The sequence below is a fragment of the Phyllobates terribilis genome, unplaced genomic scaffold (genome assembly GCF_046119375.1).
Source record: "Phyllobates terribilis strain yellow unplaced genomic scaffold, ASM4611937v1 Scaffold_17__1_contigs__length_24005725, whole genome shotgun sequence".
NCBI classification, from domain to species: domain Eukaryota; kingdom Metazoa; phylum Chordata; class Amphibia; order Anura; family Dendrobatidae; genus Phyllobates; species Phyllobates terribilis.
The window spans coordinates 2627905-2651859 of record NW_027362777.1 but is presented as its reverse complement, the minus strand read 5'-3'; the positions used below and the strand labels follow the sequence as shown (position 1 = coordinate 2651859).

The following is a 23955-nucleotide window of genomic DNA, read 5'->3' as shown; positions in this document are numbered from 1 at the left end:
CCGCCCCCATCACTGATTGGCAGCTTTCTGCAAATGTAGTATACACAAAGTGGCCAATCAGTGGTGTGGGCGGGGTTATACAGAGCTCAGCAGTCAGAGAACTGCCAATCAGTGATGTGGGTGGGGTCTGCTGCAGATAACACAGTAATTTTATCAAAATGACAGCAGGTAGCCCAGTAAGTGACAGATTGTTGGAATCAGGGCCTCTGCCCCTATATTGCGCTGCACTCAGATGGGTAGCAAAAACCTGGTAACAGATTCCCTTTAATGGTGCTCTCTTCCAGTTATTGTGTTGGAGAACACCAAAGACGTAGGGCATCGGCTAAAAATGATTGCCTCTTTTTTATCTTGTGCAGGGTTTCTATATATAATCATTTAAAATTGTTTCTCAGTCACCATTAAAAGCTGAATTGGTTTACACTGAAACCTAAGCGGAGGTATAAACATCAAAAACATATAGGCCAGGAAGCTGGATTTTCAGTATTTCTACCACACCTTCTCCATGAACTCCATTTCCTCCTCCAGCTGCTGCGTCTCTTCTTTTACTGCCTGAAGAAAATCAGTGACTGACTGGCGAGGGTGCATTCCTTTCTCAAATCGGTTATAGAGGCCCCTCCAAAACCTTCCATGGTGAAAAATAAGTCTGAAGAGTTAGTATATGCACAAGTACAGAAGATTATCATCGAGCAATTCTCATGATATATGTTCTTAAGACGTGCTAGCTCATGGTACACACATGAAGGGCTAGCTCACAATGCTGTATATTCTCCCATGCCAGAGAATTGGGCCGATTATGCTAATGACACTCTGCTTTAACTCTGAGTGTGATCCAATTTTCTCGCATGGAAGAATTGCAGCACAGGTGTGGAGAAGATGGAGGACTTAATTTTTCCATCTTCTCCATTGTCTCTGTGCACGTACATCAGACTGCACTCGGATAACATAGTATATTATTGGTCCGAGTGCTATCCGATAAAACATCACATAGCACTAGCACTCGGCCGTGTTACGTGGCAATGTGAGCGAGTCCTAATGAGTCCCTCAGTGGCTGATCTATGGCTGGTGACTTCAGATCAGTGAAAATATGTGGTGGCAAGTTGGGCCTCATTACTCGGACAGCACACTGACACATCCTATCCTTACACTATTCACATGTTCGTTCTGTTATTTTGCTGACTGATGGTCTGTATATAAACAGAGACATCCCCTACATTGACCTTATTTGCGGACATCCAAGTTGCATCCTACTGCTATTCTTCATTTTCACTGACTGGGTACTTGAAGAAGCTTGGGAAACCTCTGTCACGTTGTTTTTGCATATGGCAAAACCATTGATAAAAACGGACATGTGGACTAAATATACCCGAAAATTGGATCTAACACACTTGCAAAATTGGTCTGTTTTGTAACGGCAAACAAAAAAAAAAACAGCTTTTCCCTGGATTCACACGTGTGTTTTGCGGTCTGAGTATGCTTCAATACAAAGACTGGCTTCAGGTCTCCTGACCCAAACTCGACTTTATATTATGCGTTTATATAGAAAGTTCCCGTTCAGGGACATCCGCATGCCCTATTAAAGGGGTTGTACCAAGTATATAAGTAATCCCCTATCAACAGGATTTAGGAATTGATCGCTAGGGGTCAGTTCCACAGAGAATGAATGGAGTAGAGATGTACATGCTCCACCTCTGCTCTGTTCAAAGCTTGCTCTACAGAACCTCCTGGGGATTGTTGGGGGTCCCAGCGGTCTGACCCCCAAAGATCAATACTTTATCGCAGTCTAAATATGTGCAAAATGAATCACCGTGTCACAAGCCGTCATAGATGTCAGTAAATCTGTCTAAAGTGAATTGATTTGTGCCAGGCAGAAGATAGAACTGACGAGTGAGCTCTGACGCAACCCCTAAATGTAGACCATGGTTACAAGTGGGAAGAGTGTTGGGCCTTGGATTTCACCACTGAAGGACACATTGGGCTCATGATACGTCACCCCGCTTCTTTCACCTGTAAAGTTAGGGTTGATGTTTCTATATATGAATGATAAGTATATGGTGTGTTAGAGTTCTTCTGCTTTATTCAGTGCAGAGGAGGAATCAGAATAACCTCTTACCTGAAGTGGCATGGAGTGGTGTGTGGTCTCAGAGTTCCTTGGGTCTGACTGTGATCTGCTCTGTACAGAGGGTTCATGTAATCCAACCGCTGCTTCCACAGGTAAGACCAGAGGGAGTAGGTCCTCTCCTGAATTCTGGAAGATGATGATTGCATCACTGATATATTGAGATTATGAGAGCTGCAAGTATACCCGTCACCACTGCAACCTGCACTAACACTAAGGGCTCATTCAGACGTACATTTTTTGTGTACGAGTCCTATTTGTGTTATTTCCAGATAGCACTTGTACCTAGAAGAGTGAATGGGGCCATTCACATATCTGTGATTGTTTGAGAGACGGAAAATCGTGGCAAAATGTACGATAGTTATCTGAGTGTCAGGTCAAAATTAACAATGCACATCCATGGGTCAGTGAAAAAAAAAAATCGCCCAACAATTAATTGCCATCTGAGCGCTGTCCAGTTTTCCAGGTCTGTTTGATGGAAAAAGATGAAGAAACTGAAGCTCAGGCCAAACTCTAATGATAAAAACTGACACTGACCAAACTGGTGAAACTGTGCCTGATTCTCTTATATGAATGAGCCACAAGTTCTATAGCTTTCAGTGTTTCTTTGCATAGTAGCTGTGTAGCTTCATAGTCAAAATTGGAAAATCCGGTTCCAAAAAGTAGATGGAAAGATGCACTGAACTGCTTGGCCCCACCACGGTGCACCGAGCGCCTGTACTTGATTTGAACAGTCCTTCTGTACTGACAGTCCCTTTACAGCAGTGTTCCCCAACTCCAGTCCTCAGGACCCACCAACAGATCATGTTTTCAGGATTTCCTTAGTATTGCACAGGTGATGGAATTATTGCCTGTGCAGGTGATGCAATTATCAGCTGTGCAATACTAAGGAAATCCTGAAAACATGGCCTGTTGGTGGGTCCTGAGGACTGGAGTTGAGAACCACTGCTGTAAAGGGTTAGGAGGTAACTTTCTGAATGCTGGAGGTCCGACCGATGGGACTTTTAGCGATGCTGAGGATGGGGCTCTTCAGTGATCAGCAGAAGGCCTCATTCACATGTACAGGTTTAAACAGGTATGTGAAAAAATGGTATCAGTGTGTCCATTTTTACCATCATTGTGTTATCAGTGTTCTTCTCGTATGGATAAATATGTTATAAAGTTTCTCCTATGCTTTGTAATGTTAAAGAAGTTGTCCAGTACTTTATATTACCCCCCCCCATGTATCCCCCCGGGGCCCCTAAGACTTTTTGTAATTAGCTTGCGTTGCTGATAATGCCTGTGAGCTTCGCTATCGGTGGCCGCTCACAGGTATCACGTGACCCCACGCTGATGTCACGACAAGTGAGGCGTGACTCAGCGCTGGGGTCCCTACGGTGGCTGCTGGGTTGTGGGCAGGGTTACACCTCCTCCCCACGTGTCACACCCAGCATCCACCGTGCTTTCCCAATGAATGGGGAGAGGCAGAGCATGCGGTGGATGCCGGGTGTGATGTGGGGGGGTGGGGGGTAACCCCGCCCACAGTCTGGCATCCACCTGGAACGCGGAAGACAGAGATCCCCGGCTGCTGCCAGCGACATCGGCTGGTTGAAAATGGGAGCAATGTCAAAATAGCTCCTTGGCAACAGATAACCAAAAACTGTCCAAAGGAAGATCAGCAAACTTTAGCTTTAAACCGCGATCTTGCTTCAGTTCAACGAGTTCCTCTTGCTCCTTTAAAGTCATGTCCTTTCCAGCAACGGATAATGAGCTGTATGGGTCCCTAACCCAGTCAAGGCATTCTGTGAAGGCTGAAGAGAAATAGAACGATAACTTCTCCTCAAGAGTTTTCAAATGTCTGCCAATCGCTTCGCACATTGCAGCAGTATTGTCATCATGCAGTTTCTCGGTGAGTGGGAACATCTGAAGGTTGCCACCCTGCACATGTTGTTGCCAGAGCTGCACCTTTAAACGGAATCCGTTCATTTTATCAGTGCTTGTAAGCAGGTTTTCATTTCGACCTTGCATCCGTGTGTTTAGCTCATTCAGATATTGAAATATATCAGCCAGGTATGCCAGCTTTGCACACCACTCATCACTTGCAAGCAGCTTTGAATAATCGGACCTCTCGTTTGTAAGAAATATTTTAAGTTCCTCTCGCAACTCATACACACGGGCCAGCACTTTGCCGCGTGACAGCCACCTGACCTCCGTGTGGAGCAATAAGATTTTATGTTCCGCTCCCATTTCTGTACACAAAGACACAAATAAGCGACATCTCAAAGGTCGCGTCTTCACAAAGTTCACTATGCGCACAACATCATCCAACACAGGAGCTAGATCTGCTGGTAAGGTCTTTGCAACGAGGGCCTCACGGTGCAAGAAACAGTGGGTAGCAAGAACATCTGGGTTTCTTTCTTTAACCCTACTTACAAAGCCTTTGATGCGCCCGACCATGGCTGCGGCTCCATCAGTGCAGACACCTGTGCAGTTTTCCCATGTAAGTCCACTTTTATCAAGATATTCCGATGTGACTTGGAATATTGCCTCTCCTGTTGATTTTTCTGTCAGTGCCTTGCAAAATAGGAAGTTTTCTCTAATGGCTTCACCATCCACAAAACGCACATTGGCCAACAACTGACAATGTCCACTGATATCCGTCGACTCATCAAGTTGCAAGGCAAATTTCTTACTGATGCGCACCTTTTCCAAAACAACTGTTTCAATGTCCGCAGACAAGTCATCAATCCGTCTGGCAATTGTGTTATCAGAGAGAGGCACTTTAGCTATCTCTTTAACTGCTTCAGGGCCAAGCATCTCATTTACAATAGATTTACAAGCTGGTAGTATTAATGTTTCTGCCACAGTGTGGGACTTTTTTGATTTAGCAATGAGTTCAGCAACAAGGTAGCTAGCTTTGAGGGCTCTCTCATTTACCTTTGTGCTTTTTCTCAAAAAAGTTGCCCCTTTCTCATTGTTTGTACGTAAGCGTACAAAATACTCCATCGGTTTATTTTGAACAGAAGGGTGTTTCGTTTGGAGATGGCGTTTAAGTTTGCTTGGCACCATAGCGCTATTGGAAAGCTTCTCACCACACACCAAGCACAGTGGTGTTGGTGCTGTCGCATTCCCAGTGGAAGTAAATCCAAATGAAAGATAGATTTCACTGTATTGCCTTGAGCTCACCGTCTTGTCTTTTTTCTTTTGTCGAACTCTCATACTAGGGCCTTCATTTGGGTTAGAATTGTGTCCAGGGTCCTGATCGGCATTTGCCTTTTCCATTCTCAAATACTTCTCCATCACTGCTGAGATAGTGTGCGCAGCCACACACTAAAATAGAAGAGTATTACATTATCTGCCACACTTAAAGGACCTCTGCTAGGCATATTTCATTCCTGAGGGCTTAAAAAGCAGCTCTCGTGGTGACAAGAAGCTGATTTAAACCCCCCAAGAGTGAACTTCGCGAGAGCTGTATGTGTGTGATAATAACTTATATTACTACGGTCTGCATTTCCTGCTTGAATTGACACTAGTGACGTAGCACTCAGCTTTCTCTAGAAGTAGAATAGAGCCGGCTGCCAAGTGCTACGCCACTAGAGTCAATTCAAGCAGGACATGACTGCTGAAGAACGGTACTAATATCATTTATTATTCCATACATACAACTCTCACGGAGTTCACTCTTGGGGGTTTTAAATCAGCTTCTTACCACCACAAGAGCTACTTTTTTAGCCCTCAAGAGTGAAATATGCCTGGCAGAGGTCCTTTCAATAAATTATTTATTTAAAAAAAGTGAAATAAAAAAGGATAACCTCCTCATATATTCAATCCCATGTAACCTCATAAATACAGTCCCATGTATATGAGCACATGATTATCAGCATCATATACTGTGGTGATGTGCACTGTACAGCGCCACAGTATATGGTGCTGATTATTATGTGGCTCATATACTGCAATATAAAGGGGTACAATGAGAAGTACTATGGCCATGAGGCCAGAGTACAAGTGCCAGCTCATATACTCAGCATATGAGCTGGTACTTGTAGTACTCCAGCCTCATGACTATAGTATTTCTCATTTTACATTTCTCATTGTTATATGCAGTATACTGCTGGAGTACTAAAAGTACCAGCTCATATGCTGAGTATTCTGCCAACAGTTCATATACTCAGGCAAAAGCTCATATAGTCAGCATTATTGGCGGGCATTATCTTGGCAGCGGGCAAATGCGAGAGTCTCTCCGCTCTCAGGATGACGCGCCGGCCTCGGTGACGTCATTAAGTCGCGCGAGGTTCAAAGCTTGCGCATGTGTTATTGTACACGTCTCCTACATTGTAAGAAGGCGTGACTGCGCATCGAGCGCATTGCCGGGAAACAAAACACAGGGGGCACCATAGTTTGGGGAACTTTCCCCGCGGCACACCCAACCATGTGTCGCGGCACACTAGTGTGCCGCGGAACACTGGTTGAAAATCACTGCTCTAGAGGACCAGGCAATCACTCACCCCGATTGGCAGACGTTTTGCTCACTCATGTTTGGTCCTCAAGTTAGCTGCTCCGTTTGAAGGTTGATAGGAACAAGGGAAAGAATCCCCTACATGCTTGGCTGTGTAGTGATGCTCGCTGAGCTTCTCTTAACTCCCATTATAGACTCTGTCTTCCCCCTCTCCTCCTCTGTAGTCTACATCTTCTTCTCTCAGACCACCACTGTTCACTTGGCAACCTGCCTTGGTGAAGAGGATATTAACTGTTTCTGTACAAACTAGTATTAAAAGTGCTAAATCCCTATGACATTAATATACATTTAACGTATACAGAGTTTTCTAGGAATAATAATAATAATAATTTTTATTTATATAGCGCCAACATATTCTGCAGCACTGTACAATTAAGCGGGGACATGTACAGACAATAAATTCAATACAAGGTGAGACAGTTTAAACAGTTACATTAGGAGTGAGGTCCCTGCTCGCAAGCTTACATTCTACAAGGAAATGGGGGGGACACAATAGGTGGAAAGCGCTTGTTATTTCAGGTCTGGCAATTATAATAAGTCAGGATTGTCATATAAAGCTGTATGATCCGGTCATCAGCACGTATGTTCAAGTGCAATACTCAATTACCGAGTGCAGTTATCGTGTGCATGGAGGGTGTGGAGACAGATGAAGAGAAGGGAACAGATTCTGAATGGTATTTAGGAGAGAACAGGGGAAAGTTAGTTTACTGAGTATTTGAGGTGGTAGGCTTGTTTAAAGAGATGGGTTTTTAAGGCGCGCTTGAAGACATCAGGGCTAGGCATCAATCGGATCGTCTGGGGTAGAGCATTCCAGAGAACTGGCGCAGCACGAGAGAAGTCTTGGAGACGAAGGTGCGAGGTTCGGATTAAGGGGGATGTTAGTCTTAGGTCATTTGTGGAACGGAGGGCACGTGTAGGACGATAGACTGAGATGAGAGAGTTGATATAAGGTGGTGCAGAACTGTGGAGAGCTTTGTGAGTGAGAGCAATGAGTTTATAGTGGACCCTGTAGTGAATGGGTAACCAGTGTAATGACTGGCACAAGGTGGAGGCATCAGTGAAGAGGCTGGACAGAAATACGACCCTGGCTGCCGCATTCAGGACAGATTAGAGAGGGGAAATTTTGGTAAGAGGGAGACCGATCAGAAGAGAGTTGCAGTAGTCCAGACGAGCGTGAATAAGAGCGACAGAAAGAGTTTTAACAGTTTCAAAAGTGAGAAAAGATCGGATTCTGGAGATGTTTTTAAGATGCAGGTGACAAGAGCGAGTGAGTGATCGGATATAGGGAGTAAAGGAGAGGTTAGTGTTGAATATGACCCCAAGGCAGCGGGCGTGCTGCTTGAGAGTTATGGTTGAACCCTCCAAGGTAATTTCGATGTTAGGTAGAGTTAGGTTAGTAGAAGGGGAAAACACCAGAAGTTCAGTTTTGGAGAGATTCAGTTTAAGATAGAGGGAGGACATTATGTTAGACACAGCAGACAAACAATCCTTGGTATTTTGTATTAGGGTAGGGGTGATGTCAGGGGAAGAAGTGTATAATTGGGTGTCGTCAGCATAGAGATGATACTGGAACCCAAATCACCTAACTCTGGGTTAAGTTGTCTCTCTGTTTCCGGATAAATAGACCCCATGTCATGATACACTCAGGTGGGACAATGTTGACTGTACTGAAGGTTTTGATCCGATCCTACACCTATTCCAACACATTTGGTTACCTTACTTTCTATTACCTCAGCGAAAACCCTTCAAGAGAATAGATGTGGAATTAGACTGTACATTAGCGGAATAATTGGCTAAGATAGCAACACTCAAATAAGTCTCTACCCCTAATTTTTTCTCAGGAGAACTGCTACCAAAACCTGAGGTTGTGAAACGTGCTGACTGGGTCCTTGTGAAGGTGATAAAGAAGAAACACTGGCACCAGCCTAAGTGGGAAGGTCCTTACCAAGTCATTTTGACCACTCCCACTGCTGTCAAAATTGCTGAACGTACATCACGGATACATCTGTCCCACTATTAAAAGGGTTGACGGAAGTCTAGGGAAAGTTAGGCAGGGAACAAACCCAGTCTCCTGCAGCATAAACCCGGCTACAAAGGGGGGTTCTCCAAAAGGGAGAATTCATCTCAAACTGGTGAAGACACCCACTTCCCTTTTCCCGGTGGACGGAGACAGGGTAGGCAGTAGAAGAAAAAAAGGATGTACTAGGGACAGTTATTTTGGGAATCCTACACATGGTTATTGGAAATTGGAAGGTAATAGATCCAGCAGGGTGGGAAAGTCCAGAGGGTTGGAGAGGTTTTGGATTTAATAATTTAAATCTCACTTTTGAAGTAGGTCAGAATGTTTACTAGTTGGCCCCTTGCTGAATGGACAACCAAGACTATGGGTATAAAATTTATGGCCACACAGATTTGAAATCCAGGTTCCTCATTAGGAAAAAATAAACTTCCCGTTGCACAAAAAAGTATGATTGTAGCAAAATTAGTATTAATCTTAAAAAAAAACCTAAGATGAGAGACCAAAGGTTATATGGTATTGGATCTGATGCATCAGGAACAGACCCAGTAGGACATTTCTACATAGAAGTTCAGAATAATACCAAAACACGCCCCAAGGAAAGTATGTCAGAAAGAACCATAATGGAGTCCATGGGTCCCACAGTTGGGTTCACTAACTTAATCTATGAAGATAAACTAGCTCTAGAGACAATCTATGAGGAGAAAATGAATGGTTAGAATTGCTTAGATATACTGCAAAAAGCCTTAACAAACTAAACTGTGTAGCTTGAGCAACAGCCAGACCACAGCTAGGTACTGTCCCTTTTCCCCTACATGATCAGGAGGACCCAGAAGGGTTACAGTACATAATTAAACTATATGGAAAACTTCCTGTCCCCTCAGATAAGGAAAGAAAATGCAAAATATTATCACTTTTATTTCCCCCACTTAAAAAAACCAGATATCCAACAACAGGTGATTGCTTATCCTGGTAACTATACTTGTTTCAGTCTTCCTGGGAACGGACATGACGAACTCCAGGACGACTTTTGTAGAGAACTAATCAATGTTTCCCACAACACCAACTACTCAGTCATATGGTCAAAACAGACCACCCTGAGAGAAGACATATGGTGGTCATGTGGTGACAAAAGAATACCAGCCAGATTGCCGTATGGTTCTAAAAGGGATTGTGCGGTTATCCAGCTAGTCATGCCCTTCCACCTATTGTCAACAGGAACATGGTCAAAGGTATGTGGTGGGAGTAGACAGAAGCGTGACACCCCCCCGAGAATCCTTAGATTTTAGTGTATACATAGATGACATTGGAGTTCCCAGAGGAGTGCCCAACGAATACAAGGCTAGGAACCAGGTAGCAGCTGGGTGGGAGTCCATCATATGGTGGGTGACAATAAATAAAAATGTAGACTGGATAAACTACATATACTACAACCAACAGAGATTTGTTAATTACACTCGAGATGCAGCTAAAGGGATAGCTGAGCAGCTAGGACCAACTTCCCTCATGGCTTGGCAGAACAGAATGGCATTAGGCATCCTCTTAGCAGAAGGAGAAGATGTATGTAGTATGTTGGAGGAATTTGTTGCAATTTCATCCCTAATAATACTACAGCTCCTGATGGTAGCATCACCAATGCCCTTGATGGACTGACTGCCCTATCTAATAAACTGGCTGAGAACTCTGGATATGATGACAATTTTTCTTCCTGGATTGAAGGATGGAGGAGGAGGAGGTGTTGCATTGTATGTTAGAAAAGCGTATATCTGCACAGAGATTGAAGCTTCAGAGACTGGGAGTTCTGTGGAAACTGTTTGGGTAAGAATACAAGGAGAGAACAACGGAAAGGACACCATTGTAGGCATTTACTACAGGCCACCTGGGCAAGCTGAAGATATGGATGAACTCTTTATGTATCAAATGACCAAGTTCTCCAAAAAATATGACGTAGTGGTCATGGGAGATTTCAACTATCCAGACATTTGTTGGGAATCTCTCTCAAGTAAAACTAACAGGTCAAGCAAATTCTTATCCTCTCTTGCTGACAACTTTATCTTCCAAAAGGTAGGGGAGAAAACAAGGGGATCTGCTACTTTGGATCTAATCCTTATAAACAGGGAGGAAATGGTTGAGGAGGTAAAGGTGGCTGGGACCCTAGGAGGCAGCGATCATGCTATTATAGAATTTTGGATAACTAGAGGAGGAAGACATGTGAAGACTCAAACTTCAAGGTTAGATTTTAGAAAGGCAGATTTTAAGAGACTCAGAAAGAGAATAGGAGGGATCCAATGGCTGGATGTCCTTAAGGACAAAAATGTCCAGGAAGGATGGGAAATTTTTAAAAATGAGATTCTCAAAGCACAATCGTTAACAATCCCGAAAAGTAGGAAGAATGGGAAGCATTTAAGGAAACCAGGATGGATGAACACAGAACTTAAACACATGCTAAAAAGAAAGAAAGAAATGTTTATTAAATGGAAAGAGGGAGGCATATCTAAAGAAGATTATAATGCAGTCTGCAGATCCTGCAGGGCACGTATCAGGTTAGCTAAAGCTGACAATGAATTAAGGCTTGCAAGAGATGTCAAAAGCAATAAAAAAGGATTTTGGGGGTATGTCAAAAGTAAAAGAAAAGTCAAAGATGCTATAGGATTTTTACAGGATGAAAATGGAGAAATGGTAAGAGAGGATGTTGAGAAGGCCGAACTTTTTAATTCCTATTTTGCATCTGTTTTCTCTCAGAAAGAAAATGTAACATCAACTGATCTTCACTGTCCTTTTAAAGGAATAGAGGAATCCAAGTTATCTGTAAACAGAAAGATTGTGAGGGAATATTTAGCTAACATAAATGAGTTCAAGTCTCCAGGTCCAGATGAATTACACCCCAGAGTACTGAAGGAGATCGTAGAAGAAATTTTAGAACCACTCTCCATAATCTTTGAAAATTCTTGGAGAACAGGAGAAGTCCCAGAAGACTGGAGAAGAGCAAATGTTGTTCCTATCTTCAAAAAGGGGAAGAAGGTGGACCCAGGGAACTATAGGCCGGTGAGTCTGACTTCTATACCAGGAAAGATCTTTGAACAAATTATTAAACAACATGTATGTAAGTACATGGATAAGAATGAAGTGATTAACCAGAGTCAGCATGGGTTTGTAACTAACAAGTCATGTCAGACTAACTTAATTTCCTTCTATGACAGAATCACTGACTGGGTGGATCAGGGAAATGCTGTAGATATAGTATATCTTGACTTCAGCAAAGCATTTGACAAAGTATCTCACACCATCCTTATTGAAAAAATGACCAAGTATGCAATGGACCAGGCAACTGTTAGGTGGATTCATAACTGGCTTAGTGATCGGACTCAAAGGGTGGTTGTAAATGGCTTCACATCCAGCTGGATGAATGTCTCAAGTGGGGTACCACAGGGCTCCGTCCTGGGACCTGTATTGTTCAACATCTTTATCAATGATTTAGATGAAGGAATTGAGGGTAAACTGATTAAATTTGCAGATGACACAAAGCTAGGAGGGATAGCTAATACTAGAGAAGAGAGAGAGAGGATTCAAAAAGACCTAAATAAACTGGAGCAGTGGGCAGCAACCAACAGAATGGTTTTTAACAGGGAAAAATGCAAAGTACTACATCTGGGCAATAAAAATGAAAAAAGCATATACAGAATGGGAGGAATAGAGCTAAGCAACAGTACATGTGAAAAAGACTTAGGTATACTAATAGATCATAGACTGAACATGAGTCAACAGTGTGATGCAGCAGCAAAAAAGGCAAATACAATTCTGGGATGTATTAACAGAAGCATACAGTCTAGATCACGTGAAGTCATTATCGGTCTTTACTCCTCTTTGGTCAGACCTCATCTGGAATACTGTGTACAGTTTTGGGCACCACATTTTAAAAAAGACATAGACAAACTGGAGCAAGTTCAGAGAAGAGCGACCAGAATGGTGACTGGTCTGCAAACCATGTCCTATGAGAAACGGTTGCAGGATTTGGGAATGTTTAGCTTGCAAAAAAGAAGACTGAGAGGAGACTTAATAGCTGTCTACAAATATGTCAAGGGCTGTCACATTGTAGAAGGATCATCTTTATTCTCATTTGCACAAGGAAAGACTAGAAGCAATGGGATGAAACTAAATGGGAGGAGACACAGATTAGATATTAGAAAAAACTTTTTGACAGTTAGGGTGATTAATGAGTGGAACAGGCTGCCACGAGAGGTGGTGAGTTCCCCTTCAATGGACGTCTTCAAACAGAGGCTGGACAGACATCTGTCTGAGATGATCTAGTGAATCCTGCTTTGAGCAGGGGGTTGGACCAGATGACCCAGGAGGTCCCTTCCAACTCTACCATTCTATGATTCTATGGTTTGGGAAATGGTTTGGGAAATGGTCTGGCCAGGTCACTTCCGCGCTGATATCTCTGGCCATTGTGGCCAGTGTACTCCCTGTTTGTGGCTGTTGTGCTATACTGTGCATTAGAGGACTCGCACAAAGACTTATTGACTCTGCCATAACAAAGACTATGTATGGAGGAATGGAGACTATGGAACCTGATGATAATGATTCTGAACATTATACCTTCCCCGAAAATAACCAAGACTCTGAAATCCGATGGGTCCTGTGAAAACCGTAATAAGAGAACAAAAGCCCTGATGGGTACAGAGATGTGATATTGAAATTTACAAAAGGGGGGAATGTTATAATCATTTTTGTAATAACTATATAATGTGTGTATATATATGTGTGTGTATATATATATATATATATATATATACAGTATATATACAGTATATATAGTTTTACTGAAAGGTCCTAGAATGAGTGGAAAGTAGACAGATGTTATCTTTGCCGTCAGAAACAACTGACTCTGAGATGTGTAGAGACATTAATCATTTCTTTGGAGAAACAGGATGCTTAGAATATAATCTATAGTCTGCTGCAAGAATTCATTTTCGTTGACTCTTATCTGATTTTTCATTATATATATACTAGAAATAGGCGCGATGCTATTGCATGGGGAGTGCGGTGAAATGAACCTCTGTGTACCCTTAGTGGTGCTAACAGGAGCAAAGCAGTCATCAAAGCAAAAGGTGGCTACTTTGAAGAACCTAGATTATAAGACATATTTTCAGTTGTTTCACACTTTTTTGTTAAGTATATAATTCCACATGTGTTAATTCATAGTTTTGCTGCCTTCAGTGTGAATGTACAATTTTCATAGTCATGAAAATACAGAAAAATCTTTAAATGAGAAGGTGTGTCCAAACTTTTGGTCTGTACGTGTATATTCCATGCATTATAATCAGAGGTGTATATACCATGGTTTTTTTTTTCTATATAATATTATACATTATAACCTTTTCTTTTTCTTTTGCTATTTTAATCTCAATTTTTCAATATTATTTGTTTTTATTCTGTTATTTCGACAACCTATAATTTCTTTACTTTGAAAAATTGGGTGTGAGGAACTATCAACACGCCCATATGATGGGGCAGTCGAATTTATAAATTGTAACTCCCTACATGTGTTTGTATACTAGGATTAAGAACTTTTGGTGTTCGATACGCGTAGGTTTCACAGTGTCTCTTTTTTGTTGAAGAGAAGGTGACTCCTTCAGGATGAGATAGAAAAATGCAATGTGCCTAAGAACTAACAGGCAGGTAATTGCTTACTATCTGCCTGTTCTACCCTGTGGCGGCTCTGTTCACTCCTGAACTGCTCCTAACAGCGATTCTGCTGCTTCACGTCAACAGAACAGCTCTGACTCTTCCCGGCTGCTCTGTCAATGAGGCCAGACTGCCAACTTCATTCTCATTGACAGATGGCTCCCTGCAGTTAGGCAGCAGGGAGCTAGCTGTCAAGTCAGCATGACATCGGCAGTCACACCCCATCAACAGATCAGAGCGGGAGCTGCAAAATCACTGTCAGGAGCGATACGTGACCTCTCTGAAATGGCAGAGATCGGCACCGGGCCCAACAGGCATATAGTTAGCAAATACTTACCTTTTAGTTCTTAGGCCCATGGTAGAAAAAAAATAAAATAGTCGCGGACAACCCCTTTTAATAATTAGGAGCAGGAATTCTCTGAATGATGCTATAATCAAGAAAACATGAAATTCTCTCCTGCCCAGTCAGTCTGCCCGGTCTGTTACACCATGATTACCGAAACCTCGACTCAGTCCACCACCCATTTGTATTACCACATACCCGGCTCTGCTTGGCCTCTGTTACCAGGCCATTGGCTTGTCTGACTGCACTTAAGTTTCGCCCTGGTACCACTTATCTGCATCTCCAGAAGTTTCCCATTTCTCTATTATACTCTTCAAATTACATTTTGAGACTTTCTCCTCCTGTTGTTGCACATATTTTTTTTCCCTTCATCTGCACAGGTATCATTAATCTATCAACTATAATGGCCGTACCAGGTCCTGCTGGTCCTGTATCCCGTACACATGACGTGGGCAGTGCACGGCATGCCGCTAGTTTTTATTCTGAGTGCTCTTATATACGGTGTTAGTTTTACACAATGTTGAGCCTGTGATTTGCAGAGTGAAATGTCTGACTGCTAGAACAGAAGTATATGGCAGATTCTGCAGCATGGATACATAAAGGACGTCCTGGGGAAATATACCTCCCTCCAACACTCGTCCAGTCCCTGCCTCACACTAGAGACATTTATAATAACTCCAGGACTATGGAGCTGGTCATTTTCTCATAATCTGTGGCCATTATTAGTGATCTCGCATTGTACGGTAATATCACCCTGGAGGTTGTGATGTATTTAGTGTAATAGCGCCATCTAGAATATACAGTATATATCAGGTGATACCATGCTTTCTATAGTTAGTCGTCTTATGTGCCCTCTATAGCTATCTATTATACTTTATATTTCTTTATAATAATTTGTAATAAATTACTTGATAGTTTTACAGCTTTATGATGTTTATTAATCTGCTGTAATTATAAAAGAAAGTCCAACCTTACAGTGGACACAGGTGGAAGTGTCCTCCATGATGGTATAGGCTGAGGTGGAGCAAGTATATAGTCAGTGGGGGATCAAGATGACCAGTATTCCCCAGGGTTCCTTGTTATCAGGGAGGGACCCGGTGTATGCAATCAAAAGATCTTATCCTCTGACCGGCTGTGTGCCATCAACAGGTAATGATCCTCTGTCCGGCTGTGTGCCATCAACAGGTAATGACCATCCGGCAGTGCGACATCAACTGGTCATCACCCTCCAGCTGTGTGCCATCAACAGGTAATGACCATCGGGCAGTGCGCCATCAACAGGTAATGACCCTCTGGCTATGGCCATCAATAGGTCATCACCCTCTGGCTGTGTGCCATCAACAGGTAATGACCATCTGGCAGTGCGCCATGAACAGGTAATGACCATCCGGCTGTGTGCCATCAACAGGTAATGATCCTCTGTCCGGCTGTGTGCCATCAACAGGTAATGACCCTCTGGCTATGGCCATCAATAGGTCATCACCCTCCGCCTGTGTGCGATCAAATGTTTTTATCTTCTGTCCAGTTTTGTGCCATCAAGAGGTAATGACCCTCCAGCTGTGGGCCATCAACAGGTCATCACCCTTCGGCATTTAGGCTTCTTGTCTTCTGTAAGATGCGATTCTTGAGTCTCCTGATGTTAAAAAATATTTAAAAAATCACCGATTAAACTAATAATCTATCTAGTACATAAGCATCACAATTTATAATCTATCTAGTGCATAAGTATGACAATTTAGCTCACAGAACATACACTATGCTAAAACATTAGACCCTACAAGCAGAAATTTGCTAAACTAACAGAAATATAACTGACAAATCAGTAGAAAAATCGCTACCAATAGCACAGCTCTCTTCACATCAACCTGTAACCATAGTAGATAAAAAATAGAGGACAATGCTCATAGTCAGTTATCAACAATTCGGCATGGGGCATCCCACCAGAGACATTATAATATCTAGTAGATTATAGATGGCAATAGAATTTACCAACAAGCACATAGTACGCCAAACTCAAGTACATAGTATGCCAAATCTCGACACGTTTTCCTAAAATAGGTTCATCAGAAGCACATACTAGACAGTGATACTTAGCAAAGCGTTCATAGATATATGCGCCATATGATAAGGTGCTAAAGTGCAAGTGTGTGACAAAATATCCATTCGATTTCAGGTGCAATGCTGCATTGTATATAGTAAGATGGTGCCCATCAGACAGCATGTATAGGACTAACCTGTGATGAAAACACGAGCAATGGGAAAGTTCAAGCAGTTGCCTTCTCAATCTTCCTCGCCTCTAAGACATCTAAGGAAACATCTTCTCCTCTTGATTTTGGGTGGAGGTGTTGTAGGCATTTCAGGCTCTGGCATTCTAGGTTCTGACATACTAGGTTCTGACATGCTAGGTTCTGGTGTTCTAGGTTCTGGTGCTCTTGGCTCTGGAATTCTGGGTTGTTGGCTTCTCTGAAAAATCAGTAACCTCTCTTTATGCTCTGTGGAACTTCGAGCTCTTCTTCCTATATTGTTGTGAGGGATCGTTCTGACCCAGACAATATCACTGAACGCCACTTTATAGTTGCAGCTAGGAACCTTTTTCGCATCCTGCGGTGCAGGAGCCATGGATGGAGTAGAACATTTGCCATTGGGCAGGACAGGTGTTCTCCTGGAGTCTTGCTCCTAAATCTGAGGGATGCAAATCGGCTCCTTACAAGCACTTTGTTCCTTCAGAATGGTTTTGTTCTCAGGAGTTTTCTGATTGTTTCACCAGGTTCAGACATTGCCCACTTGCTCAGGACAAGACTTAAGGCCAAATACTCTAGTATTGTCAGTAGTGTCATCACCGCAACAAAAACTGCGTCACGGAAGAGCCAAAGAGGAAGATTGATGGAAGCTTGATAGGTGCTTCTCCTGAGATCCACGGGTAGTGGGTCTTCCTATAATAAAGAAAAAAAACATAATAAAGTCCTGTATATTTATACCCAATCCAGTCAAACAGAGAGCCCTTGTTATTATACAGTGATGGATACATTATCAAGCAACTTTCAGAAATATCCCATTGAGAAGATCAGGAAGAAGTTTGGGATTCACCTCCAGGGTCCATGGAATATTATTTACAGTTGGACTTTCATATGACGGACGGTCACGTGTCCAGTATGAGAAGCCCTGCAAGAGGCGATATTCTCATTAGCTGATCCTTGTGACCTCCGTATTGATGAGAACATACTCGCCCTCAGTGTACTGTAATGTGGGGGGTAGAGCAACGTAAAGCACAGAAATGATAGGATGATACTCATCATCTCCAGAGGTCTCTCAGCACCAAGGTATGGTCAATGAGATACAAGCTGCAGATGGGCCGAGGCTTCTAATATACCCAGGGGTGACATCACAAAGCCCTCTGTGACATCATTGCACAGTTCTATCCATCATGTCACTGATACTTTGGACCTAACTAAATGTCTAAAAGAGAACCCTTCCACATGATTTCCAATCACGGAGCAGCTTCAGTTTTTCAAGAAAAGTTTAAAAAATGTAATCTGTGCTGTGATTGGTCACAATGGCACATGAAGCAGATCGTCTTTAGATCTTTTAAAGGGAAAGTGTCAGCAATTTTTTTACAATTGTAAAATTGTAAAGTATTTATATTCATGTATAAATACACATACATATTTAAAAAGGTTTCAATGGTATAAAATCTGAAAAAAATATTTTAACTCTTTTGATGTTTTCATCTTGTAAACACTAGGGGGAGCAGCTGCTGATATTTCCATGAAAACAGAATACAGCTAGCTCGCATTACGACTGCAGTAAAAGTGGGCAGGATCTGCTCACATGGGTGTGATGTCACTCCTCCCCTTCTGGGCGTTTGCAAAAAGGTAAATGAGACTGTAGTTTAGGATCACAGTGCGGAGCGATCACTGGTGACTGCAAAGTGATATATAAGGGACAACACCAAAGTCATTAATCACTACAAGGACAAGGCAGGAATGTGGGAGTCAGAGGGGTCACCCCACACTTATATCCCCTCTGACTGTCACTTCCTAAGCTCCTTTCCCTGCCATAACCTCTTATTCCCGCAGGTAAATTCTTACAGGACCCCCCTCCCCATCCCCTTCCCCTGCCGCAGCTGATTCTAAACGTCCGCCATATGTAATAATAGACAGGTACTCACCGGCAGCCTATGGTAATTCACAGGGTAGAACAGGGTACAGCACAGAAACAATATGGCGATCCTCATTGTCTCCAGGGGGTATCTCAGCACCAAGATATGGCCAATGAGATATGAGCTCCAGGTGGATGGAGCCCCCTTATATACCCCAAGGGTGACATCACAACGCCCTCTGTGACATCATCACCCACAACATTCCGTCACATGACATCACCCAGCACCAGCATCATGTGACCCAGCATAAATAGAAAGTCCTTGTTGCCTATAGCAACTATTCCAAACTAAGTTTAAACTTTTCCAACAGCTAAAGGCGGCTCTGTGATGGCAGTTTCTTCTTGTGGACGGTTGTGATAAATCTGCAGAACATCTACATAACGCGACATGTAGAAAATCCTGTCTTTTCCCCTCTGTTCTTCCTCTGGTGCTACAGAGACGGATAGAAGGAGCTTTTCCAGACCTTACAGTGCACAATATGGGACCTAATCACTGATATCCCAGATCTCCTCAGTACAAGCATACCGCCAACCTATGAGGACTAGAAAGAGGGTGAAACCATGCGGCACACGTAGTCTGACCACGCCCCTATCCACACCCCAAGCTACGCCCATTTACCATGTCTTTCTCCCCCGGCAGGAAGAGTTATCAGAGGGGCGGTGGCAGTGAGGGACATTCAGCAGAAACTCGGGACTGCAGGGCATAGACCTAAATCCGGGACTGTCTGCTGTATCCAGGACGGCTGGGACTAGAGATGAGAGGATCGACTCATGGGACTCAGGTCCAGCATCCAGGTCAGTGGTAATTGGTGGCTGGACGGGAGGCCCTGTCGCGGCTTTAGATTAGCCCGGGCTGCTGCAATATCATCTGTGCGTCCTGCTCTTCTCTAGTTGGGACCTGTGGATTATTTTTTGTTCCCTCATTCACAGTCGGACCCTTCAGAACTTTCTCATCTCTGTGTAGTTTCACTATATGACATCTGGCTTTTTTGTGTCTGTAAGGCCGTGTTCACACGTAGCATAAATACTGTGCACCAATCTACACAATAACAATCTCCTCTGGTTATTGCATCTTTGGTGCACTATTTTAGGCTTTTTCCCCCTTATTTGATGCATTTTGGTGCAGATGTGAAACCGCGTTTTTAATTGTTTTTTACAGTACAGAAAAGCTTTGATTCTGCACTTAAAAAAGTATCTGCAGTTTCTTACAGACGTTTTTTTATGCTCCACATAGAAGTCTATAGAGGAAAAAAATCACCAAAACTGCACAGGGTGGGGGCAGGGTGAGGGACACTGAGGGCAGAATGGAGGCATGGGGGGGTCGAATGGGAAACATGGAGGCAGAATGGGAGGCATTGGGGGCAGAATGGAGTCACATTGGGGGAGAATGGAGTCATATTGGAGGCAGAATGGAAACACATTGAGGGCAGAATGGAGACATGGGGGCCAGAATGGAGACGGGGCAGAATGGAGACAGGGGGGCAGAATGGAGACGGGGCAGAATAGAGACCGGGCGTCAGAATGGAGATAGGGGGCAGAATGGAGACAGGGGGACAGTATGGAGACATTGGGGGCAGAATAGAAACCAGAGGGCAGTATGGATGGAGACAAGGGTAGCAGAATAGAAACATGGGGGCAGAATGGAGACAACGGGACAGAATGGAGACATGGATGGAAGAATAGAAACTTGGGGGGCAGAATGGAGACGGGGGCAGAATGGAGACATTGGGGGCAGAATAGAAACCAGGGGGTAGTATGGAGACAAAGGGGGCAGAATGGAGACAGGGGGGCAGAATGGAGTCACATTGGGGGAGAATTGAGTCATATTGGAGGCAGAATGGAAACACATTGAGGGCAGAATGGAGACATGGGGGGCAGAATGGAGATAGTGGGCAGAATGGAGACAGGGGAGAAGAATGGAGACAGGGGGGCAGAATGGAGATGGGGCAGAATAGAGACCGGGGGGCAGAATGGAGATAGTGGGCAGAATGGAGACAGGGGGCAGAATGGAGACAGGGGGGCAGAATGGAGACGGGGCAGAATAGAGACCGGGGGGCAGAATGGAGATAGGGGCCAGAATGGAGACATGGGGACAGTATGGAGACATTGGGGGCAGAATAGAAACCAAAGGGCAGTATGGATGGAGACAAGGGTGGCAGAATAGAAACATGGGGGAAGAATGGAGACAGGGGGGCAGAATGGAGACGGGGCAGAATAGAGACCGGGGTGGCAGAATGGAGATAGGGGGCAGCATGGAGATAGGGGGCAGAATGGAGACGGGGCAGAATAGAGACCGGGGGGCAGAATGGAGATAGGGGGCAGAATGGAGACATGGGGACAGTATGGAGACATTGGGGGCAGAATAGAAACCAGAGGGCAGTATGGATGGAGACAAGGGTGGCAGAATAGAAACATGGGGGCAGAATGGAGACAAGGAGGGCAGAATGGAGACATTGGGGCAGAATAGAAACATGGGGGGCAGAATGGAGGCAAGGGGGGCAGAATGGAGACATTGGATGCATAATAGAAACATGGAGGCAGAATAGAAACATGGTGGCAGAATGGAGACGGGGCAGAATGTAGACATCGGAGGCAGAATGGGAGACATTGGGGGCAGAATGGAGACGGGGCAGAATTGAGACGGGGCAGAATGGAGACATTGGAGGCAGAATGGAGAGACATTGGGGCAGAATGGAAAGACATTGGGGCAGAATGGAGAGACATTGGGGGCAGGATGGAGAGACATTGGGGGCAGAATGGAGACAAATGGAAACATGGGGGCAGGATGGAGACATTGGGGGCAGGATGGAGACAATGGGGGCAGGATGAAGACAATGGGAGTAGGATGTGGGACATTATTACTGTAGAGGCTAATTAAAGGATATTATTACTGCTGTAATGTATTTTATTTTTGAGGATACTGTTTTCTGTGGGGGGTTCATGTTACTGTGCAGGGCGGCACTATATCACTTTTTTTCTTCATCTGGTGTAGTGTAGAAGTTGGGGAAATATTGGGGAATGTGCTCTGTAAGCTGCTCTAGATAACTGTGTTATTTTATGCAGAGACGAGTCCTGGCGAAAAGAAGTGATGGCGGTCTACGATGGATGAAGAGGAAAAGTGGAGATGAAGGACTTCAACTAGAGACATCACCAGTGAGTCAGTGTGTTATCTGTACACTGACACTATACACTGTATACTATACACAGAGCTCCTGTGAATAATGGCACTATTATAATGATAATATTAGTATTCTGTTTTTGTATTAATGCTCAGTATGGTAGTATTCGGTCACTATGTGGTGGTAATATGTGATCTGGTCATGGTGTGGCGGTATTTGTCCCTTGTCCACTACAGGATATTGGCCCCTCATGCCGTCCACATGGAGTTTGTTTCCGTCCTCTTGAGACTGTGCTGCGAGATATAGCAAACCTTCTTGTGACGGCACGTATGGATGCCGTCCTGGCAGAGCCAGACCACCTGTACAACCTGAATGGGCCGCCTCATGTTACCCACAATTACCAAGACACAACAGAAATGGAAAACTAGAGAAGTCAGGGAGGAGGAAGAGAGAGAAATTGTCTGTGGCATTGTCATGCTCCAGGATTTGATCCCTTCAGTTTGTGTTCTGTGGTAGGCTTCTCTTTCTGCCGAGCCACAGGACACACACCTTTTCAATGGGTGTTTGGGCTCTGCTTTTCTGGCTGCAGCCTGCTTAGCTTTACACATTTGTATTTTTATTTGGATGCCTATCACATTTTGGGTGCAGCTTTATAGTCTGCGTTTCCTGCTGGTGATAGATTCATTTGGATATTCTGACATTCTGTTGATATTTGGAGCTAGGGTTATTCGCTTTGCTGCTAATTTGCTATACTTTGCACTTTTCTTCTTTTTATCATTTGAAAATAGGCAGTATATTTGTTAACAGTACTTGCTGTATTCTTTGTTTGGTATTTTGTTTCTTACTTTACTTGCTTTGGGATTATTCCTTTGTTCAGCACACTTCTCTTCTTTTAGATAATTCACACTCTGCTCTGCCCTCTGGTTCTTTAGGAGGAATGTGAAGCAACTTGTCTGCCTTTTAGGCAGTTTAGGCCATAGTTGCCATCTCCTAGTCTGTGGTTAGGTCTATCTCTTCACCCGTAGGTACCGCTGGGGACTGTGTAGTCAAGGTATTTAGTCTGTACAGGAGCAAGCAGGGTCAGTTGTAGTTTTTAGTGTTTAACCTATTTTCCCAAGTAAGTTGCTACACAAGCATAGATAAACTAGGAGTTGTTAGGAGCATTCAGGGTGAGCCACTATTGATAGGGGGCGCCATTGCGTTATCTTAGGGTGCCAACCTCCACCATCATGTAGGGACAGACCAGGGTCAGAGTAGTGCTTCTACCAGTCTGAATTTGGATCTGCCAGGTTCAGGTATTTGTTCCCCTTGTTTGTACGCTACCAATGTACATGGACTTGTGCAGTCATAATAGGCCACTATCTGCACCATTCCCTCTTTCGGGGTGTCTCGCTGTTCCTCTCCCGGGCTCCTGTTGTCACTTTCATCTCCACCAGAAGAGGTGACATTGATTCACAATCACTTCTGCCCCTAACTAGACAGATCGATGTCCCTGACATTTAAGTGACTCGTGGTTATACAGTAAAAGTGTGTGAAGATGTCGGACATCGTCCCTGAAGACTTTTACAGTTTGTGTCATTATAACATGTATAATGGTTGAGCAATGTTTAATGCTGAATTTAAAGTAATATCTCCCATTAGAGCTGTAGTAGATTGGACAAGTGGGTAAGGAAGACTTAACAGTCAGCTGGCCCTACAGATGGGAGGAGTGTTTGGAAGTAAGAAGAGAGTTTCTTCCTGCTTAGAGAAGTCAGCACTGGAATGAGTAGTGAGGTGACGCCAAATACAGAGAGTGTGACAGATGAGGCCGCATAGTGAGGAGTGTGAGACTGGAAGGAAGCAGAACAGAGATAGCAAGATTCTGTAACTGGATCCAGTGGCAGAGTAATATGGCCAGAGCAGCCTGTACCCTGTGTGGTGAAGTGGACTATAGACAGAAAGAAGTCAGCTGCACTGGATATGACCAGGAGCTTAAGGAGGTAGAGCTGTGGGTTAGCGGGTAACCCTGAGACAGCA

At 43.8% G+C, this 23955-nt stretch overlaps 1 protein-coding gene across 1 annotated transcript in view; it reads right to left on the bottom strand.

Moving 5' to 3' along the window:
- Window positions 1-2265, bottom strand: part of LOC141176176 (phosphatidylinositol-3-phosphate phosphatase MTMR7-like) — a 36242-nt gene extending 33977 nt beyond the window's left edge. The window contains exons 1-2 of the mRNA XM_073660171.1: window positions 2111-2265; window positions 496-622 (exon numbers count right to left, since the gene is read on the bottom strand). Coding sequence (XP_073516272.1) covers window positions 496-622; window positions 2111-2265 — 282 coding nt within the window. The remainder of the gene's footprint in view (window positions 1-495; window positions 623-2110) is intronic.
- Between the last annotated feature and the right edge of the window lie 21690 nt (window positions 2266-23955).